At 47.4% G+C, this 18,514-nt stretch overlaps 1 protein-coding gene across 9 annotated transcripts in view; it reads right to left on the bottom strand.

The window, feature by feature from the left end:
* LOC121436453 (phosphatidylserine decarboxylase proenzyme, mitochondrial) overlaps positions 1–18,514 on the bottom strand; it is a 55,059-nt gene that overhangs the window by 5,535 nt on the left and 31,010 nt on the right. The window contains exons 1-3 of one of the 9 annotated variants that reach the window (XM_041636381.1): positions 4,169–4,333; positions 1,674–1,791; positions 565–818 (exon numbers count right to left, since the gene is read on the bottom strand). The exons of 3 other annotated variants lie outside the window; for them this stretch is intronic. In XM_041636381.1, coding sequence (XP_041492315.1) covers positions 565–617 — 53 coding nt within the window. In that variant the 5' untranslated portion in view covers positions 618–818; positions 1,674–1,791; positions 4,169–4,333. Of the gene's footprint in view, positions 1–564; positions 819–1,673; positions 1,792–4,164; positions 4,334–18,514 lie in introns of those variants that run through there. 5 more of the 9 variants (XM_041636380.1, XM_041636379.1, XM_041636382.1 and 2 more) reach the window with 5 other exon arrangements.

Consider the following 18,514-nt stretch of genomic DNA (forward strand, 5'->3'; position numbering starts at 1 on the left):
CTGAGCAAACTAAGGAACAAAAGATTTCTGCAGATAACGGGCGAGCGGCTGGCAGTCCACCATGATGGGAGAGGAGGGTTGAACCACAGCACACCAACTGTCCTGCATTCCTTTTCTCTCTTCCAAACCACTCCATTATGTTTTTAAAACACAAGGGGAGGTGGCAGGGACCAAGCAAAGACAAACCACTGTTCTCCCGCCCAAGTCACTGCAGAAGAGCTGAGACCAATGCTGAAATGCTGGGGGAAGGGGGACTGATCCTCTTCCAAGTGTAGGAAGCCGGGGTCTGGAATGGGAGGGGGGCCTGGATGCCCTTGCTAAGGACTAAGACAGGACAGAAGCCCATTCCTGTCTCCCCCGACTGGGCCCTCCTCCCAGCCACAACTACAGGTACCTGAAGTAGGCTCTCCTACTCAGGACACTCAGGATCCCTTCTCCAGGCCCCTCCAGCACTCCCGGAGCTCCTATTGCCACCTCCACATCAGGGCCACTGGACTTGACCTCTGACCTTCCTGAGATTGTGCCAGAGCACACTGGGTTAGGTTTCAGCGGGCAGCATCTCACCATTTCGCTGCTGCTTGGAGCTCTGGTCCTTGCGGCTTCTCTGACTGACACATTGTGGGTAGGCACAGGGAGGGTGTTGTGAGCCTCCACAAGAGTGCGCTTGCGTGCTCGCTCACTGGCGTTTGTTTTTCTCCTTCATCCCCTTCCCCCTCGCCAGAGGAACTCCAGTGTGGTCACTGCTCCAGGCGTTGATGGCAATGCTTCTAGTCTCTGCTTACTCGTGGTGGCTCACAAGTACAGGTGAGAGGACCCCACTATTGCAGACAGACAGATACCAGTCACACAGCTGTTCTGACTCCCGCTCATGTCATCTGCTCAGGCTTTACTGCCAGGACAGAAGCTCCTGTACTGGGCCAGCTCTATCACCCAGGTTTGGTCACTTGTCTTGTCCCTGCCAGCTGCCCAGCGTAATTCTCCCTGCTCTGCTGGAAGGCTGAAGGTGGGTAAAGCCTTGGGGCTAGCTGCTCCAGCCAGCCCTGGTAGAGAGGTGGCCAGACACTGCCACGACTTCTAGGCGCCACTGGGTTCCAAAAGCACAAGGTGGGAATCTGAGCCCTGTGCTCCAGGCTGATGGTCCCTCCCTCAGAGGACCTGACCCATTTTCCATTCAGGTTACAAAGTAGCATCTGAGGAATGACAGAGGGGCAGCCAGCCAGGACATCCAGGCAAGGCATCGCGATGTGCACCTGAGCACTGTAACATGCTGTAACTCCTCTTGGCCTTGAAGCCTCCAGTACCTGGCTCTGTGTAGTCCAAGCATCTTCATAAACTGTAACACCTGGGCCATCTCAGAGAAAACCAACCTGGGGTTGGGCAGCAGCCAACACTGAAGTCCAAACCTTCCTATCCTGTCTTCCAATCTTCTGTCAAAAAGGCACTCTGACTAGGCCATTCCCTGGCAATCTTCAGGGCCCACCCCCTGCTCATAGCCTCCCCACAGTACAGATAACAGGGAGAAAGAACAAGCATTCCACAACCATGGCTATCCCAGCCCAAAGCAATCAGGGCCCTTAAGGTCCGGGGGAGGATGAAAGCTCATAGGGGCAAACGGGAAGCCCATACACCTGCTGCTCTCCAGCCTCAATCACAGCCCCGGAAGGAGTCAGCACCTGTCACTGCTTTCCGATGAAGAAATGCTGGCCTCAAGAGTTATTACCTCTATGAGTTCGAGACCAGCCTGGTCTACAGAGCTAGTTCCAGGACAGGCTCCAAAGCCACAGAGAAACCCTGTCTCGAAAAACCAAAAAAAAAAAAAAAAAAAAAAAAAAAAAGAGTTAATACCTGTAGCCTCTGGTGGCAATATACACCTTTAATCCCAACACTAGAGAGGCAGGGGCAGATGGATCTCTGAGTTCAAGGCCAGCCTGGTCAACACAGCGAGTTCCAGGACAGCCAGGGTTGTTACACAGAGAAACCCTGGCTTGAGAAACAAAAAACAAAAGAACTAATGCCTGAGCAGAACAAACTCAGGCAAGAACAAATTAGGCACCACACGGTGACAACTTCTATCACTCTCTCTACACAAGTGTTTGTGCACTGGTAAGTTCATTTCAGCCAAAGAGGTAAAAATTCCAGCCCTGGCACCTGCCTGCAAAAGCCACTGAATCCCAAGTATGCTAGTGGCCTCTAGGAGAAGGGATAAATAACAAAGCCATCAAGATACAGATGTCTCCCTGTGGCTGAGGAAAAGGAAGACTGGCCTACCCTAGCACACAAATACCCTCACACCTCCTCTCTTAAAAGAGGCTAGCACCAGATCAGTACACGTAGGAGCCCTACCCCATCCAAGGACTAGGGCCTGGGATCCCGCAGAGTCCCCAGGAAACAGAACAAATTTAGCTCCTCCCCAAGAAATTGACTGAGTCCTATCTGTCCAGTTAAAAGCAATAAGGACATCCAGTCTGCCTTTTCACCTCCAAAGCTGAGCTACTTCAATAGCAGTGCCCCCATCCTTCCCACTTCACAGACCTCCACCACCTTTGCCTGCTAAACCCCTTCAACCTGAAGCCCTCTGACTCTCCCTAGCCTCTGAGTGCTCAAGGCTTTGGGTAAGTCCTGGCCAAGAAGGAGCCCTGAGACAGGCCAGTGCGGACACCTTCTGTCCCTCCTGAGAGTCAAGCACAATCTGAGGAGGCTAGTTCAGGCTGATCAGCCAGACTTTAAAGCCTGAGGGTCAGTCACCTGCTACCTGAAAACTCCGAGAGATCTTTGGTGAGCACTGATCTGATCACTACAATCCTGAGAGCTGGTCAAGGCCTTGGTAACCACTGCTGCTCTCCTTGCCCATTTCTCCATCTGCACACTTCCCTTGAGATCCACAACAGGCTTACAAGCAAGGTCAGAATAATCTTATAAACCTAACTCCTATCTCAACCCAGTGGCTCCCCAACTTTTACCTCCCTTTCCAGCAAGGGAAACACACTATGAGAAGGCACAAGCGGGGGGCAACTCTGAAAGGGGAGCCCAAAATATGAGTCAGTTCTGTCTCGTAAGTGGGAAGTTTAAGCTGATGTAAACACGCGGACAGGGTTAGTTCTGCAAGGACATGCTGTTCTGGGGTTCATACCATGTCCTTCTCCATCCACTCCTGCTTAGGACCTGGTCCCCAATGGAATGGAACATCCCAACTGAAGTAGACAAATGGGCCAGGCCAGTTAGCAGCTATAGGTGTGAGTGGGTGTGAGCAGTGGCTGTGGTAAGTGAGCATCTGTGCTTGCGGGGTGGGTGGTATAGGTATGCTTTGGGGTTTGTGCACACTTCCTAGTCCCTCACTTGGGCAGGGCGATAAAAGCAGGCAGACTCTTCTTCCTAAACCAGAGATCTCCAACGCCCCATTGCAGCCACCACTCACTTTCCCACCTGGAGGGCTTAGGCCATTTCTTCCCCAGCTCCCTGAGGCAAGACCACCCGGCAGGTGTGTCCAGGGAGGCAGCCAACTCCTGCTCCACATTTCTAGGCTGTGAAAAACTTCTCAAGTAGAGGGCAGGAAAATGGAGCCTCCCTAGGCAAACCCAACAATTCTTCTGGGAAGTCACTAGCAAAGGAAGAGGGGACAAAGAGAAGGGCTGAAGGGCCTGTAATCAAGTCAGTCACTGAAGTGGGAGAAAAAGAATTCTTTCTCAACTTCTCAAATAAATAAATAAAGGAATCTTCTCTCGGACAATCTATGTATGGTTCCTGGGTCCCACGGCAGAGACTGTAGTATACATGACTCCAGCTCTCTTCAATCTACAACGATGCTTCCCTTTTCCCCAAGCAGCACAGAGAAAAGCACACTGGGAGCCCAGAGCCGCCCCCAAGCTTGTACTTCCCACACCTCCCAGCATCTTGCTCACTTCCTGCTCAGCCTTTTGGGGACAAGAGCAGCGACAGGACGTGGAGGAAGTGAGCTCAAACAGCCCAACTGCCTGGGGGCAGGAGAGCTAGCCGGTCCAAAGAGATCCCTCGGCTCCCGGAGCTGTAAAAGAGCTACCAGAAGGCAGCAGCAAAGTGCTGGGAGGCGCTCCCACCCGGACCTCCCAGCCTCAGGGCGAGCGGAGGGGGCTCCTTGAAAAGCTCGCCCGCAGCGGCAGGTCCCACTTACGGCCTCTATCAACTCACTCACGAGGACAGCCCCAATCCAGTTTCTGGACCCTGGTCTTCAACTCCTCCAGCTTTGGCTAGGTTCTGAAGCCTCAGAGTCTCAAGAGCAGGCAGGATTCTGGTTCCTGCTGAGAGCGGGGGCAGGAGGAGCAACACCAGACACTGTTAAAGTCACCACACCCTCTGAGCACCAGTAAAGCACGAGAAGACCTGAGGCCCCTTTAAGAGGAGGGGCTACAACCTGGAGAAAAGAGGAAGAGGCCGGCAGGGGCCCTAGCCCCACCCAGTCATAGTCTCTAAAGGCGGACCAAAGATTATGACCCCTCCAACGACACCAAAAAAAGATTGACTGCTTCAGACACTAGAGCCACATGGGCCCAGCGTTCCCCAGAGGAAGCCTCCGGGGACTTCAGGGACCCTGAATCCTTAGCCTCTGGCTGGCTTCTGAGCTTTTGCCCTCCACCAATTCTGCAAGACATGCCTCATGAAGACAGTAAGACAGTCTTCTTCACTGGGCTGATCAGAAAGTCACTTCCGGCATCCCTTTTAACTCCAGAAATTCTAAAGATATGGAAAACCTTACATTTTTTCTCCCACACCGGACCATGAAGACACAAAGTTACCCCTCCCAACTTCAATTATAACACCCCCCCACACAAGCAAACCTCTGACAGACAAAGCCCAGACCGAAGAACAGTGTGGATGCGTGAACACGGACCACTCACTCACAGACGGGAACAGGCAGTGCTTTCCAGCTGGAGATGCCCTGTGGGGTAGGTCTTTCTACCCCACCGGATGAGAAGGTCCCAGGCTGCAGTCAGCAGATCACTCTATACCTACAGAATGCCAGGCTTATCCAGTTGGCACCCAACTAACATAAAAGAAAATGAAAGGGCCTAACATTTTCCAGGGAAAGTGGGAGATTACAGGGGATCAACACTCATGAGTCTCATTCACGTCTGGGGTCAACCCAGCAACAGCTGCGTGGCCTTGCAAAGCTTGCCTTTTCATGTGAGGCTACTGTAAAGGGTACACCTTCAGTTCCTTACACTGAAAAAACACTGATATTGTTCAGACACAGCCGCAAACACCTGCCCTCCTCACCCGGATCAGGCTGTGCTGTAGCAGGGGCAAGCAGACACCTAGAGGGCTACCCTCTGGGGCTCCCATGCTATTCCACACCCATACGACACCACAAGAAAAGCGGGGAGACAGAGACACACAGGCCGCCTCTGTTCACGGGGCCTGTGCACCCAGCAGACACTACTAATTAGTCTCCCATCTTGCTGAGTTCCCGAAGACTCCAGACTTTTCTCATGGAAGACTGTCGGGAGCCTGGTGAAGCGGCTCAGTGAGTAAACACTTGCTTTGCAAGCAAGAGACCTGAGCTTGATCTCTGGGAGGCTGGACACCACTCGCCTTTTCTATAAGGAAACACCTTTAGATTTCAAACAATAGTTAATAGCTGAATTTCTTTCTGGAGTACCCCACCCCCACCTATAAGCTTAGTTCACTACACAGAATTTCCTGTGGGCCGCTCATGTCCCTAATTTCCATTCTCTCTACTCTTCTGGGCTTCTGGTTCAGACTGCCACCTAGTGCCCCTAGGAGATTCTGAAGGCTCGAAGACTACTTAGTTGCCAGCACCCAAAGGCAAGGGATCTGGAGCCCCTTAGAGCACAGGTTAGACCCCGGGTGGGTATGTGAATTTCATGCATTCCTTGCCTGTACACTAGATAATGCCTTGTGTCAGGGATGAAAGGTAATTGAGGAACAAGGAGGGCAGGTGGTCACAGTCACTTCTTACTCTCCAGGGGTCCAGAGAAACCGTGAATACGGCTGGTATCCCTGGGTGGCACAGAAGTCACAGGCAGGTTCATTTTCCATATGGACAGCTAGGAAGCCTGGGGCAAGCATGAAGATTCTCCCAGCCATGCCCAATTCCTCTTTTTTGTCCAAAAATGTTTCTAAGGAACCTCACCCCTTACACAATTTCTAGAAAGCCCCTGGCTCATGCAGAGCCATTCAGCCATAACTTGAGGGCCCTACACCACCAACACTGAGAGATGGCCTGTTTAGGGTAGAATAAGCCCAATAAAAAGCATCCCAGGCCTCCATCATCCACCAGCCTAGGAGACTGGCCTTGTTTTTCTTTTTCAGTTTTATTCTATGCTATCCCATCTTATTCTACTTCCTTCAAGATAGCTAGAGTCTCATTCACAGCCAGGTTGGCCTGCAACTCACCAATTAGGCCCCAAGTGCATTGATATGGTGGCAACACTCCTGCCTCAACTTCCTGGTCTTGTTTTTTATTTTGTTTTGTGAAACAAAGTTTCTTTTTTTTAATATTTATTTATTTATTATGTATACAATATTCTGTCTGTGTGTATGCCTGCAGGCCAGAAGAGGGCACCAGACCCCATTACAGGTGGTTGTGAGCCACCATGTGGTTGCTGGGAATTGAACTCAGGACCTTTGGAAGAGCAGGCAATGCTCTGAGCCATCTCTCCAGCCCGAAACAAGGTTTCTTTGTGTAGTCCTGGCTGTCCTGGAACTTGCTCTGTAAACCAGGCTGGCCTTGAACTCAGAGATCCACCTGCCTCTGCCTCCTGAGTTCTGGGACTAAAGACGTGCGTCACCATCAGCTGGCAGCTGGCTTTGTTTTTAAATTGCACATCTTTAATCTCAGCTTTTCCATAGATTAGCAACTCAATGCCAGGGTGGCAATCTCCCAGTGGCTGTGCCTAGGCTGAGGGAGGCAGGGACAGAAGTAAAACTGGAGTAGGGTTTTACTCCAGTTGGGGGGCTGGCCACATGGCAGCATAGCCTGAACCACCTGGAGCAGAGGCTGCACGTCTCAGAGCCATCGTCCCTCACAGGAGCAGCAAAGGTAGTGCCTGGAGACTTGGAGTCCTTCTTCCTCTAGAGCCCACAGTTCTCTGAGGACACGGAAGCTGAGCAAGTTGGCAGACTTTGCCCAGGTTCCCACTGACGATCTGCCCACGTAAACACACGCAGATGTTTTCTCAACGCGTCTTAGGCACTCCTTGCCTGCACACACAGCCTCATTTAACAACTGCAGGAGTCAACAGCAGCCAGGCTTCAAGTACGGCAGAGCTACAGAACTGACGTCGCAGCAGTGCACACGGAGGCACAGGGGTGTGACGTGCTTGGCTGGCAGCACTCGCTGGTGTGGGGCACTTCACAGGGGCTTGCTGCCCGCTTGAGCTGGACAGTGGGAGAATGGTCAGATTATAGTCCTCCTTTATTCCTTCCCTCAATGGTAAGCTTAGAGCATACATTTTAAACGAATTCTAAGATGGGGCTAAAAGTTAGGTAGCAGTGCTAAGTGGGTGTCGTTGACCAGCCCAGCTTCCCCTGGCTGAGGCCTGACCTCTGCACAGCTGCCCCGCTTCCCCTGGCTGAAGCTTGACCTCTGCACAGCTGCCCAGCATCTCCTCAGACCATGCTTGTATAAAAGCCCAAAGTAACATCCTTGTTTATTTTTCTCAGGTGTACACAGAAGTATTTTAAGACAAGAATTCATAATGCAATGTACTTGAAAAGGACTTAGAGAAAAATAAAATACAACTCATGGAGATAAAGCAAAGACAAATATTAATAACCACTGGACAGAAGCATTCCCAATGGAAACTGATTTTCTTAACTTTTGTACTCCATATAAAACTGTTCACAGGGTTGGGCTGATGCCTCACAAGCATGAGGTCCTGAGTTTAGATCTCTAGAATCCTCATGAACAAAACCTGGTGTGGGGAAAACAAAAGAACCAAGCATGCTGGAAGATACCTGCACCCCATGACAGCGCGATGAGAGGGGGGCTGTCTCAAGCACACAGTGGAAGGAGCCCAGGGACTGACACTTGAGGCTGTCTTTGGATCTCCACGTCATTACCTACACCCACACACGTGCCTGTCCCTACCCCAAAACATGCACACGAATACACATATACACATTAGAAGAGTTTATTAGCCGGGCGGTGGTGGCTCTGCCTTTCATCCTAGCACTCGGGAAGCAGAGGCAGGCGGATCTCTGACTTGAGGCCAGCCTGGAGTACAGAAAGCAAGAGAACAAGTTCCAGGAAAGACAGGGCTACATAGGAAGACCCTGTCTCAGGGAAAGAGGGGGAGGGGAGAGCTCACAGGAGGTCCACATGTGTTATGATGGAAGTTGAGGCAGGTGGATCATGAATTTGAAGCCAGCCTGGCTACACAGTGATAATGTCTCAAAAATAAAAACAACTGTAGCACTTTGAAAACGTTCCTGTCTACTCTCCTGTGGTGCTCCGAATGAGAATGCCCTTCATAGGCATGCTTTGTCCCAAACTGAAAACTGCTTAGAAGGATTGGTAGGTGTGGCTATCTTGGAGAAGGTGCCCAGTGCTGTGTTCCCCAACCCACAACTCATGGATCTGGATATAAAGCTGGGAGCTCCTGCTGCTCCAGAGCCAGGCCTGTCTGCTTCTCACCATGATGCTCATGGACTACCTAGGAAACTGTAAACAAAGCCCCCTAGAAGAGTTGCCTTGGTCATGATGTCTCTTTAGAGCAATAGTGAAGGGCTCTTCAAGCAAGCCCAAGCATGGCATATACAGACCCGAGCACGGCAAACACGGCACCAACAGGTTTTGCACACACACACACACCCCTTGCTAAACAGATGATATTCCTACAGCTAGTTCCTAAGGTCCATTCCCTTATTTGGCCACTGACTCATTCCTGAGACTAATCACCAAAGTTCAACAATCAAAATTCATCGGCTACCCTGGCTAACCTGTCTTAGCAACTCATTCCACTCTACCTAGCACAGACTTCCCCCTTTTCTCCTTAAAAACCCACTCCTGCAGAAAACACCTGAAGCCTGCTGACTGCTCTTGGTGGATACAGGGGCGGATCCCCACCACCACCACACACACCCCTAGGGCAATAAATCTCCTTTGTAATGAGAATTTGGTGTCTGGGTATGTCCTGTACAGATTCAGAGGACTTCCTCCAACCTCTTACAAACAGCGCAGTAATTAAGACCCCCACCTTTTTTATTTTGTATGAATGCTGTGTCCCAGAAGCCATCCATTTTAATTAAAAAAAAAATTGAACCGACTGGTGGTACACATATTTTTATTATTTTTCAAGACCGGGTTTCTCTATGTAGATCATGCTAGCCTTGAATTCAGATATTCGCCTACTTCTGCCTAGGACTAAAGGCATGCACTCCTGGCCCCTTAATCCCAGCACTCAGGAAGTAGAGGCAAACAGATCTCTGAATTTGAAGCCAGTCTGGTCTATAGAGCAAGAGCCAGGGCAGCTCCCTTTGCATAGAAACCCTGCCTTGAAAAAACAAAAAGTTATTTTTTATGTGTTAGGCATGCATGTATGAATACCATATGCATGCTTATGACACACACACACACACTAAACTTTCTTTTCCACCATACCAAGGATCAGCCATGTCCTTTCATTTGTTTATTCATTCTTTCATTTATTTTCATTCAGTATCCATATTCTCCTACAAATTTGTTTGCTTGTTTGTTTTTGTTCAATATCCATATTCTCCTACAAAAAGGCTCTCAGTCCTGGTCAAACCGAGGACAATTTCCTAGCTGGGTGGCGATGGTAGTGCATGCCACCCAGCACTCAGGTGAAGGCAGAGGCAGGCGAATCTTAGTAAGTTCAAGGCCAGCTGGGGCTACAGAGTGAGTTCTAGGACAAGAGCTACACAGAGAAACTCTGTCTCGAAACCTCCCCCTGCCAAAAAACAGAAACAAAACAAATTTCTTATAAATGAGAATTTCTTATAAGGTTAAACATATACTTAGTAAATGACCAAGTGACTTTATTTTTAAGTACCATAAGAGAATAGAGGAGCTGTAGTAATGACTGCAATTCCTAGAACCATACAGTGACTCATGGTCATTTGTAATTCCAGTTCCAAAGAACCTGACATGCTCTTCTGACTTTCAAGGGACAAGGAACACATGTACACATGCCTACAGGCAAAACGCTCACATATATAAAATAAGCAAATTAGAAAAAATAAAAATACAAACCACAACATATACTCTCCAATTCTGGTTTAACTTTACCATGGTGCAGAAGTTCATGCAGTCATTATAGCCTGCTGTGGGATAATCCTCTTGTACACTGTAAAGATTTGTCATTTGAATTGGTTTAATAAAATGCTGATTGGCCCATAGCCAGGCAGGAGGTATAGGAGGGGTGACCAAACTAAGGATGATGGGAAGGAGAAGGGCAGAAATCAGCAGACGCCAGCCAGATGCAGAGGGAACAGGAGATAGATGAACATGCCATGCTGATAGAGGTAACACTACATGGTAGACCATAAATAAGGGAGATGAGTTAATTTAAAACTCACAGCCACATTCTACAGTGTGCTATGCTGCTGAGCTATGACGCTCAGCAGGCTCGCGACATTAAATACATTTTTTACTTAAAAAATTTATGCATACATAAATATATATTTGATTTTTTTTTTTAGAGACAGAGTTTCTCTATGTAGTTTTAGAGTCTGTCCTGGAACTCACTCTGTAGACCAGGCTGGCCTCGAACTCACTGAGATCCACCTGCCTCTGCCTCCCAAGTGCAGGGTTTAAAGGCGTGTGCCACCACCGCCCAACTCTTAAAATATTTTTAGTCTGTGATGGGTTTGTCAGGAAAGTCGTCCATCCTAAGTGGAGGAACATCTGCCCTACCTGGTAGGAAACAGAAATAAACTATTGACATTTGTGATGTTAAGACAAATTCTTTCTCTCTCCCCTCCCCTTCCCTTCCCTCCCTCCTCCCTTTTCCTTTCTTCTCCTAGCCTCTCTGCCAACTGGTGGTCTATAACTGGAAAACCCAAAACTCCCTTTGCAGAGAACCTTCAGGCCTATCAGTCTGTTGGAAACTGATTTCTTTTTTTTTTTTAAATATTTAAATATACAATATTCTGTCTGTGTGTATGCCTGCAGGCCAGAAGAGGGCACCAGACCCCATTACAGATGGTTGTGAGCTACCATGTAGTTGCTGGGAATTGAACTCAGGACCTTTGGAAGAGCAGGCAATGCTCTTAACCTCTGAGCCATCTCTCCAGCCCCTGGAAACTGATTTCTTTACCCATAAACCAACCTAGGCTAATTGTAAGTATTGTAAAATATTAACGATGTAAAGATGTGTTACATTTATTTATGCTGCAGAATATTGTTTTAACTGTGCAATAGTGTGTTATTTTTGTTTATGTTGCAATTGTTTAACTATGTAAAGATGTGTTTCATTTGTCTCACCTTGCCCGCCCAAGGCACCTGATTGGTTTAATAAAAAGCTGAGCCACTAGCTAGGCAGGAGCAGGATAGGCGGGACTGGCAGGGAGAGAAAATAAACAGGGAGGGGAAAGCTAGGCTTGAGAGAAGAAAGACCAAGAGAAGGAGGAGGAGAGAACAAGGAGACACTCAGGGCTAGAAGCCAGGCAGACACCAGCCAGCGAGATATAGAGAAGCAGTAAAAGCAAGATACACAGAAAGAAGGCAAAGTAAAAACCCTGAGGCAAAGGTAGAGAAAGAGAAACAGATTAATGATGGAGGAAGGTCATTGGTTAATTAATAAAGAAACTGCTTGGCCTGATAGGTTAGAACATAGGTGGGTGGAGTAAACAGAACAGAATGCTCAGATGCCATGCCGCTCCTCTCCAGGGCAGATGCGATGAAGCAAGCCACCAGGTCAGACATGCTGAATCTTTCCCGGTAAGACTGGTGCTACACAGATTACTAAATATGGCTTAGGCAAGATGTGAGAATTAGCCATTAAGAGGCTAGAACTAATGGGCCAAGCAGTGTTTAAAAGAATACAATTTCCATGTAATTATTTCAGGTTAAAAGAGCTAGCCAGAAACATGACTAAGCTAAGGCTGAGCATTCAAAACTAAAAATAACTCTGTGGCATGATTTGGGAGCTGGCTGGCGGGCCCAAAAGAAAAAGCCTAGTACGGTAAGCAGCTTTTAGGTACCCATTTCACTGCTGAGGAGAGGAACTGAATCATGACTGAAGCCAAGAAGAGCAACCAAGATGGATGCAGACAGAAAAGCTGACCAAATATTGCCCTCTATCCTACCAAAATGGTATTCCAACACTGACCAAGGTAAGTGGGCACTAGATACCAATGCCAGGCCCTCTGGGAGGTTTACAGGTAATTTACCCCAGAAACCCAGCAGGCTATTAATATGGCTTTTGTCACACGGCCCCAAATATCTGCAGGAAGTTACAGAAATTAGAAGGGTATAAGAGATCGAATAGGTCCCAGTTACAATAGGGATCCTGACAGAAACCAAGAGTACCCAGGGGACCAAGTCAGCCTCAGGCAGGTTAGAGAAGGACCAATGTGCATACCATAAAGGAAAAGGACACTGGAAGAATGAGTGCCCACAGCACAGGCACAGATTGACAGGGCTAGGGATCCATACCAGTGAGCCCCCAGGAGTCCACGGTCACAGGAAAAGTAGGGGGAAATTCTCTGGTTCCTAGTGGATATGGATGCAGTCCATTCAGTGCTGACCCAACCCCTTAGTCCCCTCACTAAGAAAAGAATTACCATTCAAGGGGTCACAGAACCAAATCCTATGCTTGGAACATCACTCGAGAAGTAAACTCAGATGAGGTACTAAATATATCAGTGTAGTTTAGGGCTCCTTTAGGGACATAATGGGCCTGTGCATTTGGCCTTGCTAGATATGTAGCAGGTGAATATCTGGAATTAGGAGGGGGGGAAATCTGTGTATTCTATATCCTTCCCCAAACAGACGTGTATACTGGAGAGAGTAGATGACATTTGCCTATATATAGTAGACACTACAACTATGAGGCCCAGAGCCTTGTTGAAGAAGAAAACTAGCAATCTCAGCTGCAGATATACCCCTCCTTCAGTGTTGAAGGCCGTGGAAATATACATCATATGGCAGTTGATAACTTAGATATCCACACACCACAGAGTGACTGGTCCCATCAAGGCAAGGCCTGCAGGACCATCAACTTTGGAAACTGTTGCTCACTTTTGCTAAAGCAGCTTAGTGTCTCCCCAATACCTGCATTGTAGTGTGTAATCTCATGATTGCATCTCAATCTTATAGGCAAATATATCTATGGGTGGTCAGGAAGAAGAGTTTTCATTTAGCTATATAATTTTGATATATAGAACATATGCTTCATAACTAGATCTATCTGGTCCCATGAGGACTAACTGCACACAATTAGCTCACTTTCACCTCAGAGCAAGTTCAAATTAGATTAAATTTTTTTTTTATAAATAGGTAAGTTTAAAACTTTACAGTTATTCACAAGGCCAAAGTTGCAGATGTCCAACCAAAGTTGCAACACAAAGCACCCTAAGAAAAGCATGCCAATTCTTTGCTTGCCAGTCTGCTCACAGCAGACCTACATCTCAAAGTCTGTCACTAGGTACTGTGTTCCCACCATTTGCTCATGGACTTACCCCTGTAACCTTAGAACCTTGCGTTGCCATGGCAATGGCTCAGCTCCCTTTCGCTTACCCTAGGAATATGTTTTTGACCAATGATAGGTAACTTCTAATTTCTTTATCACTTCAAGGCTCCTGTGAGAGAGAGTTTAGAGAATAGGAGAGAAGCTAAGAGGGATTAGAATTAGGACAGGAGAATTAGAACAGAGGAGAAGAATAAAGAGTGATTCAAGCAGCACGTGTGTGAGCTCATTCCGCACCTTTTAGACTAGAAATTTCCTGAGTCCCCATATGGTGGCAATCTAACCACTAAGAGGAAGTCAGCAGAGCTGCACTCAAGACACAGGAACTGCAGGAACAGCTGCCTTGGGAACCTCAGCTTTCATTATTCAAAATCAGAACATCAAACCTCTAAGGAGTAGACCAGGACATACAATGCCTCAAAGATTCCATTAGACAGCTTTCTTTCTTTCTTTCTTTCTTTCTTTCTTATATTATATTTATTTATTTATTTATTGGTTTTTCGAGACAGGGTTTCTCTGTGGCTTTGGAGCCTGTCCTGGAACTAGCTCTGTAGACCAGGGTGGTCTCGAACTCACAGAGATCTGCCTGCCTCTGCCTCCCGAGTGCTGGGATTAAAGGCGTGCGCCACCACCACCCGGCAGGACGGCTTTAAAAAGAAGTGGATCCCTAGCAGAAATGGTTTTGCAAAACTGTCGAGAATGAAATTTGTTATTCCTAAAAGAAGGCCTTTGTGTTGCCCTAGGTAAAAAATGCTGTTTTTATACCAACTCAGGAATTATCCTGAAGAAACATTAAACCATGCCCAGAAAAACTTAGATGCAAAAGCAAAGGAGTGTTCTGCGGCCTCTAATGGGCACCAGTCCCTTTTCTCTTGGTCCCCATGACTCAACATCCTTTTAACTGCCTTGGCTGGACTTACTGCCCCTTACTATAATCAAGCCTCGCATTTTATTTATTTATATATTTACTTACTTACTCATTTATTATTTTATGTGCACTGGTGGGTGTTTTGCCATGAGTGTTGGGTCCCCTGGACTGGAGTCACAGAGAGTTGTGAGCTGCCAGGTGGGCGCTGGGAACTGAACCCTGGTCTTCTGGAAAAGCAGTAGGGTGTTCTTAATTGCTAAGTCATCTCTTCAGCCCCAACGCTTGCATTTTAAATTGATTGCCAACATACATTAAAAGAATCAACTCTGTGAAAATATTAGCCCTTCAGGTTCGTATCAACCTGCACCTCTGCAGGAATCAATGCTTCGATTCTTATGATCTAAGCCTGGGTGGACTATGATGGCTAAGGAAACACCATTTTCAAACACCATCCACTTTAGTCACTGGCCTCTGACCTAAATTCCTGAAAACTCAGACTTGTGTAACTACTGTGAAATTAACCACTTGCCCTGGTGTCTGCAGACTCTCTTACTGCTGTGGCCAGGGGAATGAAGCAGTTCCTCACATAGTTGTAAATTCTGTTTAAGTGGAGTAATTGCAGTGTTCACCTTTCCTCCACACGCTTCGGTGTGGCATGTCTGATCTGGCTTTGGAGACTGTGGCCATGCTGTTATAATACACTTGACTAATTATAATCTGTATTGAGTCTGTGGTCTTCCCTTGGGGGTCTCAAACTCTGTAACATTAGAAAGAAGAAAAGGATCTATCAGGACCATTTAATATTTTGATTTAAGACTGGTTCTGGTCAGCTAGTGCTGACAAATCAGCAGACAAGAGACCAGGGACAACGGGTGCTGGTCAGCTGGGGCTGAAGACAGCTGTGACAAGAGGCTAGCACCACTGGAGTCTTCTGGGAAGTGTTTCCTCAAGGTCAGCACACAGAAGCTGTGTTCCAGAAGTGGCCAAGGCTGCACCTTGTGCAAACAGCTGAACTTGGTAGTGTAAGTCAGGTGGTAGGTTTGTTTTTTGTTTTTTTGTTTTTTTTTTTTTTTTTGGTTTTTTGAGTCAGGGTTTCTCTGTGGTTTTGGAGCCTGTCCTGGAACTAGCTCTTGTATACCAGGCTGGTCTCGAACTCACAGAGATCCGCCTGCCTCTGCCTCCCGAGTGCTGGGATTAAAGGCGTGCGCCACCACCGCCCGGCAGGTGGTAGGGGTTTTTAAGGCATGAAGGGTCATGAAGAGCAGTCACATCATGGGACTGTGTGGTAGGGCTGGAGTCCCTGAAGAGAGCCCAAGAGAGTCTACTGATGAAAGAGCAGCCCATTTGCAGTGAAGACCTCAGCATTCTGGAGAGGTCACTACCAAGGGAGAGTCATCAAGAATAGAGTAGCCGCCAGGTGCACACACCTTTAATCCCAGTACTCAGGAGGCAAAGACAGGTCTATGTGAGTTCAAGGCCAGCCTGGTCTACAAATCTAGTTCCAGGACAGCTAGGACTGTCACATGGAGAAATCCTGTCTTGAGCAACCCCCCCTCCCCCAAAAAGGAAAAGAAAAGCCAAGAGGAGGTTGGGACAGCCAGAGCCTAAATGACAAGCTGTATGTGTTTGCACTCGCTCTCTTTCTCAGTTTTTCAAGACAGAGTTTCTCCATGTAGCCCTGGCTGTCCTGAAAATCACTCTGTAGACCAGGCTGTCCTCAAACTCACAAAAGTCTGCCTGCCTCTTCCTCTCCAGTGCTGGGATTAAGGTGTATGTCACCACCTCCTGGCTAAGATAGTTTCCTCTTCTCTCTCTCTCTCTCTCTCTCTCTCTCTCTTTCGTTTTTGCTTGTTTGTTTGTTTGAGATAGGGTTTCCCTGTGTAACAGTCCTAGCTGTCCTGGAACTAGCTCTTGTAGACCAGGCTGGCCTTAAACTCACAGGAATCTGCCTGCCTCTGCCTCCTGAGTGCCGGGATTAAAGGAGTGCACCACCACCACCCGGCCCTAAAATAGTTTCTTAATAAACTTGCTTGGCATAAGACATGACTTGTGCAAGATCTCTTGACCGCAGCTTTTCTATTTCTTCATCTTTTCACCTCCCGGTCTTCCACCTCAGGGAAGAACAGCCTACTGCTCTAGATCAGTTCTGGAAATAAGTTCTCTCTGCTCAAAATGCATTGGGTTTTTGTTTTTTTAAACAAACAGGGTCTGGCTATGTAACCCGGATTGGCTGGAAAATAGTTATGCCAGACGAGACTAGCCTTGAATCTGCAATCTTCCTGCCTCTGTCTCCTGAATGCTGGAAACACAGGCATTGCATGCTACCATATTTGACCTGCGTAATTCTTCATAAAATTGTTAACATGTTTGCCCTTCCTCCTTCAGTGAGCTATTGTGAAGCCTTAACAGAATTACACAAGGTACTGATGGAACCTAAGGTACTGTTTGTTGTAGAATATTATTCTAAGGTGCGTTATTTTTGTTTATGCTCTGGAACATTTGTTTAATGATGCAAAGATGTGTTTGGTTAAATAAAAGTCACCTGCAGTTCGGAGGCTGAGTCAGCTACTCAGGAAGTAGGGAGGAGGCAGGTGGAGAAGGGGTCATAAGGAGGGGTGAGAAAAAGCTCAAGGATTTCTTGGGAGACACGAGGCGGTGAGCCAGACGAGATGCTTGCTATTGAGCCTCTCTGGGAAGCAGGATTCTACCTCAACCTTTGAATCTTGAGTTCTTTAGCTGGACAGAGATTTAGTTAAATTCTCCTAGTAGCATTGAAAGAGTTAGTCAGTGCCGAGGGAACAGAATTTCCTCAGGCGGCAGCTCTAGTGTCCTAGCCACTGTCGGTAGCGGCAGAGTTGCAATTGCTGACTAGAACAGAACAATCACTAAAAAAGAGGACAGCAAATGTCTTAGTGTTCTACTGCTGTGAAGAGACATAAAAGCCATGGCAACTCCTATAAATCATTTAATTGGGGCTTGTGTACAGTTTCAGAGGTTTAGTCCATTATCATCATGACAGCAAGCAGGCAGACATGGAGCTGAAGAAGTAGCTCAGAGTTCTACACCCAGATTCACAGGGAGCAGGAAGACAAAGGCATGGCCTGGCTTAGACTTTTGAAACCTCAAAGCGCCACCCCTCACCCCAGTGACACACTTCCTCCAACAAGGCCACACCTCCTAATCTTCTCAAGTACTTCCACTCCCTGATGACCAAGCATTCAAATATATGGGGACCATTCTTATCCAAACCACCACTGGTATTATAACCACAGTCTTCAGATGTCTGACTCCAGAGCCAGGCATACTGGCTCAGGCCTGTAAGCCAGCACTTGAGAGGCTCTAGATCAGTCCGCGGCAGCGAGATGCTGTCTGATATGAAAGATGAAAAAATGTTTTTCTGGAGAGAATCTTAGAATGTAAGAAGAACAAAGCCTGGCGGCTGGCACATTAATAGGTATTAGTTAACAGGAACGATTTACATGGGGAAAGCTACTGACTACTCCCCCATGCTCATCTTCTGAAATGCCAAAAAAGTGCCATTTTTAGTAAAACAATATCATCCTATCCCTCAGGCTGTGCTGGTGACTTAGGAGCTCAATATAACAGCAGCCACCAGTTTTTATGTGGGTGCAATCTGTACTCAGGTCTTCGTCCTTGCACAGCAACCACTATTACCTATGAAGCCACGTGCCAGCTCCCTGAATTCATTATCTTTAAAGCTCTGCAATAACTAATAGTCACAACTGGGAAAATCTCTTTCATTTGCAATGATAGTTTAGGTGGGAAATGTATGATATTTTATGTTAACAAATAAAGCCTGCTTGTAGTCAGTGGACAGAGGCTGCTACTAGTTAGTTAACCATAGTGGTCGGAGGTCTGTAAAGAAATGAGACAGGAAGTGACAAGGCAGGACAGAAAGAGGATCTAGGCCTTTTTGGATGGAAGAACAGAAGAGGTAGGAAGTCACTGGTGTGTGCTCTCACTGCTTCACTGGTAT

This window comes from Microtus oregoni, unplaced genomic scaffold (genome assembly GCF_018167655.1).
Source record: "Microtus oregoni isolate MIOR12 unplaced genomic scaffold, Mior012 000049F_ref0000343, whole genome shotgun sequence".
Lineage (NCBI taxonomy): Eukaryota > Metazoa > Chordata > Mammalia > Rodentia > Cricetidae > Microtus > Microtus oregoni.